A 12,661-nucleotide genomic window follows, 5' to 3' on the forward strand; every position below is an offset into this window, starting at 1 on the left:
AAGACTGATTCCACTTCCCCCCTCCCTTTGTCTAGCTACAGCCAGAGGTGAGACCTCCCCTCCCCCAGGCCAGGCTCATGTTACAGCTGCAGACCTGTCTCTGCCTACCAAGCACACAGACAGCCCCTGCTCCATCACACGGGGTCACTAGGGGGTTGGGGCTGTGGGGGGGTGACGGGGTCCCCGGGGTGCAGCCTGGGCCCGTGGCACCGCTGGGCCCCCTTCCCTCCCTAGCCTGCGCTGCCTCTCCCAGAGCCGGGCCAGTGACCCCCCCCCCCATGCTGTGATCCCTCAGCCCCACGGGGAGCCCCACACCCGGCTCGAGCCGCTCTCGACACACACAGCCAGGGCCCCCCAGCCCCGGCCTTGCACCCCCGAGCCTGCCCCCCCCCGCTGTGGGGGGACACGCCCCGGCCCTGGGACGGAGCTGAGCTCCCCAGCAAACCCCCTGTTGTGGGGCAGGAGGAAGCAGGTTTATTAACACGGAGCCGCCCCGGCGTGTGGGGCTCGGGCAGGCGTCGGGGACTTGCAAACCCGGCTGCCTGGGGGCGGGTCAGCGGGCCCAGCAGCTCCGGGCGCCAGACGGGTGTGAGACGGGATGGAGATGGGGGTGCAGGGCACTCCTTTGGGGCACAGGGTGTCCCGGGAGGCTCCGCAGGGGTGAGGGGGTTATGTGGGGCCAGGGGCTCAGGGGGTCTCACGAAGGGGGGGCTATGGGGTCTCGGGGGACCCCGGGGCAGGACGCAGGGGGGGGGCTATGGGGTCTCGGGGGTCTCGGGGGGCCCCGGGGCAGGAGGTGGATGCGGAGGGGGGGCTATGGGGTCTCGGGGGGCCCCCGGGGCAGGAGGCGGATGCGGAGGGGGGGCTATGGGGTCTCGGGGGGCCCCCGGGGCAGGAAGCGGACCCGGAACGGGGGGCACCGCACCACGGTGCCGAACACGCCCCGCAGGGCCGGGAGGGCGCCGGGCACCGGCGGCTCCAGCCGGAACTGGCGCAGGACGTGCCCGAGGAAGACGAAGATCTCGGCCCGGGCCAGGGTCTCCCCGAGGCAGGCCCGGGCCCCGCAGCTGAAGGGCAGCAGGTTGCGCTGGGCCAGCCGGGGCTCGTCCGCCTCCAGGAACCGCTCTGCGGGGTGGCGGGAGGTCAGCCGGGACCCAGGCGTCCGGGCAGCGAGCCCCCCACCCCCATCAGAGAGTCGGAGACCCAGGTTGGGGGGGAGGTCAGCCCCCCATGAGAACCGGGGACCCAGGCGTCCGGGAGGGGGGTATCAGCCCCCAGCCCCCCATGAGAACCGGGGACCCAGGCGTCCGGGCAGCGAGCCCCCCACCCCCATCAGAGAGTCGGAGACCCAGGTTGGGGGGGAGGTCAGCCCCCAGCCCCCCATGAGAACCGGGGACCCAGGCGTCCGGGAGGGGGGTATCAGCCCCCAGCCCCCCTGAGAACCGGGGACCCAGGCGTCCAGGAGGGGGGTATCAGCCCCCAGCCCCCCCTGAGAACCGGCGACCCAGGCGTCCAGGAGGGGGGTATCAGCCCCCAGCCCCCCATGAGAACCGGGGACCCAGGCGTCCAGGAGGGGGGTATCAGCCCCCAGCCCCCCCCATGAGAACCGGCGACCCAGGCGTCTGGGGAGGCTCAGCCCCCCCATGAGAACCGGGGACCCAGGTGTCCAGGAGGGGGGTATCAGCCCCGAGCCCCCCATGAGAACCGGGGACCCAGGCGTCCGGGGAAGCTCAGCCCCCCCATGAGAACCGGGGACCCAGGCGTCCGGGGAGGCTCAGCCCCCCCATGAGAACCGGGGACCCAGGCGTCCGGGGAGGCTCAGCCCCCAGTCCCGTGGCGGGGGAGGGGCGGGGGGGCAGTACCTGGCCTGAACTCCAGGGGGCGGCACCAGGTGCCCGCGTCGTGGTGGGCGGCGAAGAGGTTGGGGATCACGGTGGTTCCCTTGGGGATGGCGAAGCCCGAGAGGCTGCGGAGAGAGGGGGGGTCTGAGCGGGGAGGGGCGAGTGCCTGGTGTCCCGCGTGGTGCTGTGGGGCAGGGCGGGGCGGGGAATGGGGGCCGTGGGGCGGGGCGGGGGAGGGGTACCTGGTGTCCCGCGTGGTGCTGTGGGGCAGGGCGGGGCGGGGGGGATGGGGGCCGTGGGGCAGGGCGGGGGGTACCTGGTGTCCCGCGTGGTGCTGTGGGGCAGGGCGGGGCGGGGGGATGGGGGCCGTGGGGCAGGGCGGGGGGTACCTGGTGTCCCGCGTGGTGCTGTGGGGCAGGGCGAGGGGCGCCACGGGGCGCAGACGCAGCGTCTCGGAGATGGTGGCGCTGAGCAGGGGCAGCCGGTCCCGGTCCCCATAGCTGGGGGGGCGCTCGGGGCCCAGCACCCGCTGCAGCTCCGCGTGGATCCCGTCCTGCACCTGTGGGGGGGCCCATGGACACTGACCCCCATGGCCACTGACCCCCCCATTCTCATCAGGGATCGCCCAGTGCGGGGGGGGGGGGCGGGATCATCCTGCCTGGTGCACACATGGGGAAACTGAGGCAGGGAGAGACGGGACTTGACCAAGGTCACCCACAGAGACCCCCCCGAACTCCCCCCCAAGACACCAGCCCCCCAAGCACTGAGCGCCCTCGCCCGCCCCCCACGAGCAGCGAGGCGATCGGAGCGGGGGGTTCGGGGCTCACCTGCGGGTGGTGCAGCAGGAAGGCCACGGCCCAGGAGAGCAGGGCGGCCGTGGGGAGGTTCCGGGGTACATGGAGGTTCGGGGATACGGGGAGGTTTGGGGGTTCGGGGCTCACCTGGGGGTGGTGCAGCAGGAAGGCCACGGCCCAGGTGAGCAGGGCGGCCGTGGGGAGGTTCGGGGAGGTTTGGGGGCACAGGGCAGGTTTGGGGGTACGGGGAGGTTTGGGGGTTCGGGGCTCACCTGGGGGTGGTGCAGCAGGAAGGCCACCGCCCAGGAGAGCAGGGCGGCCGTGGGGAGGTTTGGGGGCACAGGGCAGGTTTGGGGGTACGGGGAGGTTTGGGGGTTCGGGGCTCACCTGGGGGTGGTGCAGCAGGAAGGCCACGGCCCAGGTGAGCAGGGCGGCCGTGGGGAGGTTCGGGGAGGTTTGGGGGCACAGGGAGGTTTGGGGGTTCGGGGCTCACCTGGGGGTGGTGCAGCAGGAAGGCCACGGCCCAGGAGAGCAGGGCGGCCGTGGGGAGGTTTGGGGAGGTTTGGGGGCACAGGGCAGCTTTGGGGGTACGGGGAGGTTTGGGGGTTCGGGGCTCACCTGGGGGTGGTGCAGCAGGAAGGCCACGGCCCAGGCGAGCAGGGCGGCCGTGGGGAGGATCGGGGAGGTTTGGGGGCACAGGGCAGGTTTGGGGGTACGGGGAGGTTTGGGGGTTCGGGGCTCACCTGGGGGTGGTGCAGCAGGAAGGCCACGGCCCAGGGGAGCAGGGCGGCCGTGGGGAGGTTCGGGGAGGTTCGGGGGCACAGGGCAGGTTTGGGGGTACGGGGCTCACCTGGGGGTGGTGCAGCAGGAAGGCCACGGCCCAGGGGAGCAGGGCGGCCGTGGGGAGGTTCGGGGAGGTTTGGGGGCACAGGGCAGGTGTGGGGGTAGGGGGAGGTTTGGGGGTTCGGGGCTCACCTGGGGTGGTGCAGCAGGAAGGCCACGGCCCAGGGGAGCAGGGCGGCCGTGGGGAGGTTCGGGGAGGTTTGGGGGCACAGGGCAGGTTTGGGGGTACGGGGAGGTTTGGGGGTTCGGGGCTCACCTGGGGGTGGTGCAGCAGGAAGGCCACGGCCCAGGGGAGCAGGGCGGCCGTGGGGAGGTTCGGGGAGGTTCCGGGGTACATGGAGGTTCGGGGGTACGGGGAGGTTTGGGGATACGGGGAGGTTTGGGGGTTCGGGGCTCACCTGGGGGTGGTGCAGCAGGAAGGCCACGGCCCAGGAGAGCAGGGCGGCCGTGGGGAGGTTTGGGGGCACAGGGCAGCTTTGGGGGTACGGGGAGGTTTGGGGGTTCGGGGCTCACCTGGGGGTGGTGCAGCAGGAAGGCCACGGCCCAGGTGAGCAGGGCGGCCGTGGGGAGGCTCGGGGAGGTGTGGGGGCACAGGGCAGGTTTGGGGGTATGGGGAGGTTTGGGGGTTCGGGGCTCACCTGGGGGTGGTGCAGCAGGAAGGCCACGGCCCAGGAGAGCAGGGCGGCCGTGGGGAGGCTCGGGGAGGTTTGGGGGCACAGGGCAGGTTTGGGGGTACGGGGAGGTTTGGGGGTTCGGGGCTCACCTGCGGGTGGTGCAGCAGGAAGGCCACGGCCCAGGAGAGCAGGGCGGCCGTGGGGAGGTTTGGGGGCACAGGGCAGGTTTGGGGGTACGGGGAGGTTTGGGGGTTCGGGGCTCACCTGGGGGTGGTGCAGCAGGAAGGCCACGGCCCAGGTGAGCAGGGCGGCCGTGGGGAGGTTCGGGGAGGTTTGGGGGCACAGGGCAGGTTTGGGGGTACAGGGAGGTTTGGGGGTTCGGGGCTCACCTGGGGGTGGTGCAGCAGGAAGGCCACGGCCCAGGAGAGCAGGGCGGCCGTGGGGAGGTTTGGGGGCACAGGGCAGGTTTGGGGGTACGGGGAGGTTTGGGGGTTTGGGGCTCACCTGGGGGTGGTGCAGCAGGAAGGCCACGGCCCAGGTGAGCAGGGCGGCCGTGGGGAGGTTCGGGGAGGTTTGGGGGCACAGGGCAGGTTTGGGGGTACGGGGAGGTTTGGAGGTTCGGGGCTCACCTGGGGGTGGTGCAGCAGGAAGGCCACGGCCCAGGAGAGCAGGGCGGCCGTGGGGAGGCTCGGGGAGGTTTGGGGGCACAGGGCAGGTTTGGGGGTACAGGCAGGTTTGGGGATTCGGGGCTCACCTGGGGGTGGTGCAGCAGGAAGGCCACGGCCCAGGTGAGCAGGGCGGCCGTGGGGAGGTTCGGGGAGGTTTGGGGGCACAGGGCAGGTTTGGGGGTACAGGGAGGTTTGGGGATTCGGGGCTCACCTGGGGGTGGTGCAGCAGGAAGGCCACGGCCCAGGAGAGCAGGGCGGCCGTGGGGAGGCTCGGGGAGGTTTGGGGGCACAGGGCAGGTTTGGGGGTACGGGGAGGTTTGGGGGTTCGGGGCTCACCTGCGGGTGGTGCAGCAGGAAGGCCACGGCCCAGGAGAGCAGGGCGGCCGTGGGGAGGTTTGGGGGCACAGGGCAGGTTTGGGGGTACGGGGAGGTTTGGGGGTTCGGGGCTCACCTGGGGGTGGTGCAGCAGGAAGGCCACGGCCCAGGTGAGCAGGGCGGCCGTGGGGAGGTTCGGGGAGGTTCCGGGGTACATGGAGGTTCGGGGGTACGGGGAGGTTTGGGGGTTCGGGGCTCACCTGGGGGTGGTGCAGCAGGAAGGCCACGGCCCAGGAGAGCAGGGCGGCCGTGGGGAGGTTCGGGGAGGTTCGGGGGCACAGGGCAGGTTTGGGGGTACGGGGAGGTTTGGGGGTTCGGGGCTCACCTGGGGGTGGTGCAGCAGGAAGGCCACGGCCCAGGTGAGCAGGGCGGCCGTGGGGAGGTTCGGGGAGGTTTGGGGGCACAGGGCAGGTTTGGGGGTACGGGGAGGTTTGGGGGTTCGGGGCTCACCTGGGGGTGGTGCAGCAGGAAGGCCACGGCCCAGGTGAGCAGGGCGGCCGTGGGGAGGCTCGGGGAGGTTTTGGGGGCACAGGGCAGGTTTGGGGGTACGGGGAGGTTTGGGGGTTCGGGGCTCACCTGGGGGTGGTGCAGCAGGAAGGCCACGGCCCAGGTGAGCAGGGCGGCCGTGGGGAGGTTCGGGGAGGTTTGGGGGCACAGGGCAGGTTTGGGGGTACGGGCAGGTTTGGGGGTTCGGGGCTCACCTGGGGGTGGTGCAGCAGGAAGGCCACGGCCCAGGAGAGCAGGGCGGCCGTGGGGAGGTTCGGGGAGGTTTGGGGGCACAGGGCAGGTTTGGGGGTACGGGGAGGTTTGGGGGTTCGGGGCTCACCTGGGGGTGGTGCAGCAGGAAGGCCACGGCCCAGGTGAGCAGGGCGGCCGTGGTCTCGGTGCCCCCGATGAAGAGATCCACCAGCGCCATGTGAACGTGCTCCGGGGTGAGGCCCCCCTCCGCCGCGGGGTCCCCCCCGGCCCCCCGCCGCTCCCCCAGCAGCTGCAGCATGTGATCCACCATGTCCCGGGCGCACTCGGGGCGCAGCGACTCCTGGGGGGATGCGGGGGTGAGGGGAGGGAATGGGGACCCCCAAACCCCACACCGGGGACCCTGCACCCCCGCCCCAGAGACCCCCAGACCCCGCAACAGGGACCCTCCACCCACGCCCAGAGTCCCCCAAACCCCGCATCGGGGACCCTGCACCCACGCCCCGGAGACCCCCAAACCCCGCAGCGGGGACCCTGCACCCCCGCCCCAGAGTCCCCCAAACCCCGCAGCGGGGACCCTGCACCCACGCCCCGGAGACCCCCAAACCCCGCAGCGGGGACCCGGCACCCCCCCCCCAGGGTCCCCCAAACCCCGCAGCGGGGACCCTCCACCCACGCCCCAGAGTCCCCCAAACCCCGCAGCGGGGACCCTGCACCCCCCCCCCAGAGACCCCCAAACCCCGCAGCGGGGACCCTGCACCCCCGCCCCAGAGTCCCCCAAACCCCGCAGCGGGGACCCTGCACCCCCACCCCAGGGACCCCCAAACCCCGCAGCGGGGACCCTGCACCCCCACCCCAGGGACCCCCAAACCCCGCAGCGGGGACCCTCCACCCACGCCCCAGAGACCCCCAAACCCCGCAGCGGGGACCCTGCACCCCCGCCCCAGAGACCCCCAAACCCCTCACCGGGGACCCTGCACCCCCGCCCCAGAGACCCCCAAACCCCGCATCGGGGATCCTGCACCCCCACCCCAGAGACCCCCAAACCCCGCAGCGGGGACCCTGCACCCCCACCCCAGAGACCCCCAAACCCCGCAGCGGGGACCCTGCACCCCCACCCCAGGGACCCCCAAACCCCGCAGCGGGGAGCCTCCACTCCCACCCGAGCACCCCCACCCTGTACCCCACCCTTTCCCCAGAGACCCCCCACCCCGACCCCCAAACCCCTCCCCAGGGACCCTAACACCGCTTGCCCCAGAGACCCCACCCCGTACCCTGCCCCCGGGACACCCCTCAACCCGGAGCCCCCCCAGCCCCCCCAGCGGCTCCATCCCCGGGGAGCCCCCCGCCCCCCGCCCCCGCCCCCGCCCCCGCCCCCACCTGGTGCCGCTGGATCTGGGCCCGGACGAAGGCGTCTCGGAACCGAACCTGCTGCAGGAGCCGCCGCAGGGCCCCGCTGGGGAACACCTGGGGGGGGACCCCGAGAGTGAGACTGCAGCGCCCCCTGCCGGCCCCCCACAGCGACACCCCCGCCCCCCCCACAGCGCCCCCTGCAGCTCCGCCGCCCCTGCCGCGCCCCACAGCGACACCCCCTCCCCGCCCCACAGCGCCCCCTGCAGCTCCGCCGCCCCCTCCCCGCCCCACAGCGCCCCCTCCCCCTGCCGCGCCCCACAGCGACACCCCCCGCCCCGCCCCACAGCGCCCCCTGCAGCTCCGCCGCCGCCTCCCGCGCCCCACAGCGACACCCCCGCCCCCCCACAGCGCCCCCTGCAGCTCCGCCGCCCCTGCCGCGCCCCACAGCGACACCCCCTCCCCGCCCCACAGCGCCCCCTGCAGCTCCGCCGCCCCCTCCCCGCCCCACAGCGCCCCCTCCCCCTGCCGCGCCCCACAGCGACACCCCCGCCCCGCCCCACAGCGCCCCCTGCAGCTCCGCCGCCGCCTCCCGCGCCCCACAGCGACACCCCCGCCCCCCCCACAGCGCCCCCTGCCGGCCCCCCACAGCGACACCCCCGCCCCCCCCACCGCGCCCCCTCCCCCTGCCGGCCCCCCACAGCGACACCCCCGCCCCGCCCCACAGCGCCCCCTCCCCCTGCCGCGCCCCACAGCGACACCCCCTCCCCGCCCCACAGCGCCCCCTGCAGCTCCGCCGCCCCCTGCCGGCCCCCCACAGCGACACCCCCGCCCCCCCCACAGCGCCCCCTGCAGCTCCCCCGCCCCTGCCGCGCCCCACAGCGACACCCCCTCCCCGCCCCACAGCGCCCCCTGCAGCTCCGCCGCCCCCTGCCGGCCCCCCCCAGCGACACCCCCGCCCCGCCCCACAGCGCCCCCTGCAGCTCCGCCGCCCCTGCCGCGCCCCCCCGCGACACCCCCTCCCCGCCCCCCCGCGCCCCCTCCCCCTGCCGCGACCCACAGCGACACCCCCTCCCCGCCCCACAGCGCCCCCTGCAGCTCCGCCGCCGCCTCCCGCGCCCCACAGCGACACCCCCTCCCCGCCCCACAGCGCCCCCTGCAGCTCCGCCGCCTCCTGCTGGCCCCCCACAGCGACACCCCCTCCCCGCCCCACAGCGCCCCCTGCAGCTCCCCCCCCCCCTGCGGGCCCCCTACAGCGACACACCCTCCCCGCCCCACAGCGACACCCCCTAACCGCCCCACAGCGCCCCCTGCAGCTCCCCCGCCCCTGCCGCGCCCCACAGCGACACCCCTCCCCGCACCACCCCGCCCCACGGCGCCCCCTCCCCCTGCCGCGCCCCACAGCGCCCCCTGCAGCTCCCCCGCCCCCGGCCGGCCCCCCCCAGCGACACCCCCTCCCCGCCCCACAGCGCCCCCTGCAGCTCCGCCGCCCCCTTTCGGCCCCCCCAACGACACCCCCTCCCCGCCCCACAGCGCCCCCTGCAGCTCCCCCGCCCCTGCCGCGCCCCACAGCGCCCCCCCCCCCCCCCGCCCCACAGCGCCCGCTCCCCCTGCCGCGCCCCCCAGCGACACCCCCTCCCCGCCCCACAGCGCCCCCTGCAGCTCCCCCGCCCCTGCCGCGCCCCACAGCGACACCCCTCCCCGCACCTCCCCGCCCCACAGCGCCCGCTCCCCCTCCCCGCCCCACAGCGCCCCCTGCAGCTCCCCCGGCCCCTGCCGGCCCCCCCCAGCGACACCCCCTCCCCGCCCCACAGCGCCCCCTGCAGCTCCGCCGGCCCCTGCCGGCCCCCCCCAGCGACCCCCCCGCCCCGCCCCCCAGCGCCCCCTGTAGCTCCCCCGCCCCCCAGCGCCCCCTCACCCTGAGCAGGGGCAGCGCGTCCAGCGCCCGCACGGCGCCCCGGCCCCACAGCTCCACCAGCTCCGTGATACAGGCCTGGATGTCCCGGGTGGCGGCGGCGTCTGGCATCTGGGGGGAGGGAGCGAGACGGAGCCCCCCAAATCCTCCCCCTCCCCCCCCAGCCTCCCCGGACGCCGGGGTCCCCTAGGGTCGCTCTCCGCTCCCCCCCACCCGGACGCCCGGGTCCCCTAGGGTCGCTCCCAGCCCCTCCGCCCGGACGCCAGGGTCCCCCCCTCGGGACGCTCCCCGCCCCCCCGGACGCCGGGGTCCCCTAGGGTGGCTCCCCGCCCCCCCGCCCGGACGCCAGAGTCCCCTCGGGGCGCTCTCCGCTCCCCCGGACGCCGGAATCCCGTAGGGGTGAGTCCCTGCCCCCCCCGCACGCCTGGGTCCCCTCGGGGCGCTCCCCGCCCCCCCCGGACGCCTGGGTCCCCTCGGGGCGCTCCCCGCCCCCCCCCGGACGCCGGGGTCCCCTGGCCCTCCCGCCCGCTCACCATGGGGCCGAACGCCAGGGCGCAGATGGTGCGACACGTCTGCAGCGAGAAGTCCTGGGCCACGTCCACAGCGGCCCCCCCATAGCTACGGAAAACCTGGGGGGCAGAGACAGGTCAAGGGGGGGCAGCGCCCCGGGCCCGTGACCGCCCCCCCGCCAAGGCGGGTCCCCGGGGGAGGGGCCAGGGCAGATCCGGGTTCCCTGGGGGGGGGGGCGATGGGCGGGAAGTGAGATGTTGGGGGGGTCCCCAGGGTGAAGGGGCCCTTTGGGGGGTAGGCGATCCCTGGGGGGGGCGGAGGTGAAGGGGGGTCCCTGGGTGTCACGGAGTGTGGGGGAGTCCGGCCCTGCACCCCTCTTCCTGGGCTCACAGTGACTCTCAGCCAGCGAGTAAAACAGAAGGTTTATGGAACAACAGGAACACAGGATACAGCCCAGCTTGGATTCAGAACCAGGACCCCTCAAACTGGCCTTTCTGGGGGGTTCAGGGTGCCTGGATCCCAGCCTAGGATCCCCTGGAACCCACCTCCCAGCTCCCAACCGAAGACTGATTCCACTTCCCCCCTCCCTTTGTCTAGCTACAGCCAGAGGTGAGACCTCCCCTCCCCCAGGCCAGGCTCATGTTACAGCTGCAGACCTGTCTCTGCCTACCAAGCACACAGACAGTCCCTGCTCTCACCTATCAACCACACAGACAGTCCCTATTCCATCATACTGGGATGAAGCGGTTCCCTATGGGGGGTATTTCCCTGGGTTTAGGGGGTCCCTGTGGGGGTTCCCGGAGGTGAGGGGGGGTCCCTGGGGGGGGTATTTCCCTGGGCTTAGGGGGTCTCTGGGGAGGTTCCCGGAGGTGAGGGGGGGGACCCTGGGGGGGTATTTCCCTGGGCTTAGGGGGTCCCTGGGGGGGTTCCCGGAGGTGAGGGGGGTCCCTGGGGGGGTATTTCCCTGGGCTTAGGGGGTCCCTGGGGGGGTTCCCGGAGGTGAGGGGGGGTCCCTGGGGGGGTATTTCCCTGGGCTTAGGGGGTACCTGGGGGGGTTCCCGGAGGTGAGAGGGGTCCCTGTGGGGGGGTATTTCCCTGGGCTTAGGGGGTCCCTGGGGGGGCTCCCGGAGGTGAGGGGGGGTCCAGGTGGGGGGGAAATACCCTGGGCTTAGGGGGACCCTGGGGGGGTTCCCGGAGGTGAGGGGGAGTCCCGAGGGGTATTTCCCTGGGCTTAGGGGGTCCCTGGGGGGGTTCCCGGAGGTGAGGGGGGGTCCCTGGGGGGGGGTATTTCCCTGGGCTTAGGGGGTCCCTGGGGGGGGTTCCCGGAGGTGAGGGGGGATCCCTGGGGGGGGTATTTCCCTGGGCTTAGGGGGTCTCTGGGGGGGTTCCCGGAGGTAAGGGGGGGTCCCTGGGGGGGTTCCCGGAGGTGAGGGGGGGTCCCTGTGGGGGGGGGTATTTCCCTGGGCTTAGGGGGTCCCTGGGGGGGTTCCCGGAGGTGAGGGGGGTCCCTGGGGGGGGGTATTTCCCTGGGCTTAGGGGGTCCCTGGGGGTCGGAGCGGAGCCCTCACCTGGCAGAGCGCGGCCGCCTGGGCCCCCAGCACCGGGTCCAGCTGCAGGCGCTGGGCGCGGGCCAGGGCCGAGTGAGCCGCTTTGCGCTGCAGCCGCCAGCTGGGGGTGAAGTCGCCCAGGGACAGATCGTGGCCCCCCAGGGAGATGAGATCCGCTGCGGGGGGGGGATGGGGAGGGTTAGTGACCAGGCGGGTAGAGACCCCCCCACCCCCACCCAAGCCCCCGGGACCTGCCCCTTTCCCGTTCCAGCGTTAACTCTGGACCCTACTGATGGCAGAGCCCAGGGGAGTCGGCGCTCAGAGAGCTGGAGGAGGAGCTGACCCCCCAATACCTTCATAAACAGCCCCCCAAACCCTCTGGCACACAGCCCCAACCCCCCCTCTCAGCCCCCAGCCCCCCATTACCGACAAAGCTGGGGGGGCGCCCGGCGAAATCGGACCATTTCTGGGTCAGCGCCTGGCGGATGGACTCCACGCTGTTCAGCACCACCACGTCTGGGGGCACACGGGGGGGTTAATGGGGGGACCCAGGAGGGCAGGGAACCCGGCCGGGACAGAGCAGGGAGGGGGGAAGCTGGGGGCACCCAGCCAGGACCCAGGGGCGAAGGGGGGGGACCATGGGGGGAGGGGCCCCTGGGCCGGGCACATGGGGAGAAGGAAGGGGGCCCGGTGGGGGAGGGGCCAGGCCCAGGGGGGAAGGGGGGGACCATGGGGGGAGGGGCCCCTGGGGAGAAGGAAGTGGGGGGCCGGTGGGGGAGGGGCCAGGCCCGGGGGGAAGGAAGGGGGGGCCCCGGGGGTCTGGCAGGGGCCAGGCGGGGGGGGAGGAAGGGGGGCCCCGGGGGTCCGGCAGGGGCCAGGCGGAGGGGAAGGAAGGGGGGGCCCGGGGGTCCAGCAGGGGCCAGGCGGGGGGGAAGGAAGGGGGGCCCCGGGCGGCCGACAGCGGCCAGGCGCGGCGGACGCACGGGGACCCCGGGGGTCCGGCAGGGGCCAGGCGGAGGGGAAGGAAGGGGGGCCCCGGGGGTCCGGCAGGGGCCAGGCGGGGGGAGGAGGAAGGGGGCCCCGGGGGTCGGGCAGGGGCCAGGCGGAGGGGGAGGAAGGGGGGCACCGGGGGTCCGGCAGGGGCCAGGCGGGGGGGAGGAAGGGGGACCCCCGGGGACCGGCAGGGGCCAGGCGGAGGGGAAGGAAGGGGGGCCCCGGGGGTCCGGCAGGGGCCAGGCGGGGGGAGGAGGAAGGGGGCCCCGGGGGTCGGGCAGGGGCCAGGCGGAGGGGGAGGAAGGGGGGCACCGGGGGTCCGGCAGGGGCCAGGCGGGGGGGGGACGGAAGGGGGGCCCCGGGGGTCCAGCAGGGGCCAGGCGGAGGGGAAGGAAGGGGGGCCCCGGGGGTCGGGCAGGGGCCAGGCGGAGGGGGAGGAAGGGGGTCCCCGGGGGTCCAGCAGGGGCCAGGCGGAGGGGAAGGAAGGGGGGCCCCGGGGGTCCGGCAGGGGCCAG

At 74.8% G+C, this 12,661-nt stretch overlaps 2 protein-coding genes across 3 annotated transcripts in view; both read right to left on the reverse strand.

Annotated features, from left to right (window-relative positions):
• The window catches only part of LOC123345793 (endothelial zinc finger protein induced by tumor necrosis factor alpha-like), a 1,203,704-nt gene that overhangs the window by 275,026 nt on the left and 916,017 nt on the right, over positions 1-12,661 (reverse strand). The gene's annotated exons all lie outside the window — the stretch shown is intronic.
• LOC123346415 (steroid 21-hydroxylase-like) lies at positions 157-11,737 on the reverse strand. 2 transcript variants are annotated; one of them, XM_044983805.1, is made up of 9 exons: positions 11,580-11,737; positions 11,175-11,329; positions 9,630-9,725; positions 9,100-9,207; positions 7,212-7,298; positions 5,962-6,174; positions 1,863-1,966; positions 786-1,125; positions 157-733 (listed from the first exon to the last, which is right to left on the reverse strand). In XM_044983805.1, the coding sequence occupies exons 3-9, from the start codon at positions 9,630-9,632 to the stop codon at positions 698-700; spliced, it is 891 nt and encodes a 296-aa protein (XP_044839740.1). In that variant the 5' UTR covers positions 9,633-9,725; positions 11,175-11,329; positions 11,580-11,737; the 3' UTR covers positions 157-697. The 2 variants fall into 2 exon arrangements, with proteins under 2 accessions (XP_044839740.1, XP_044839739.1); XM_044983804.1 differs by lacking the exon at positions 157-733 and adding an exon at positions 2,231-2,400.

Source organism: Mauremys mutica, chromosome 12, assembly GCF_020497125.1.
Source record: "Mauremys mutica isolate MM-2020 ecotype Southern chromosome 12, ASM2049712v1, whole genome shotgun sequence".
NCBI classification, from domain to species: Eukaryota; Metazoa; Chordata; order Testudines; family Geoemydidae; genus Mauremys; species Mauremys mutica.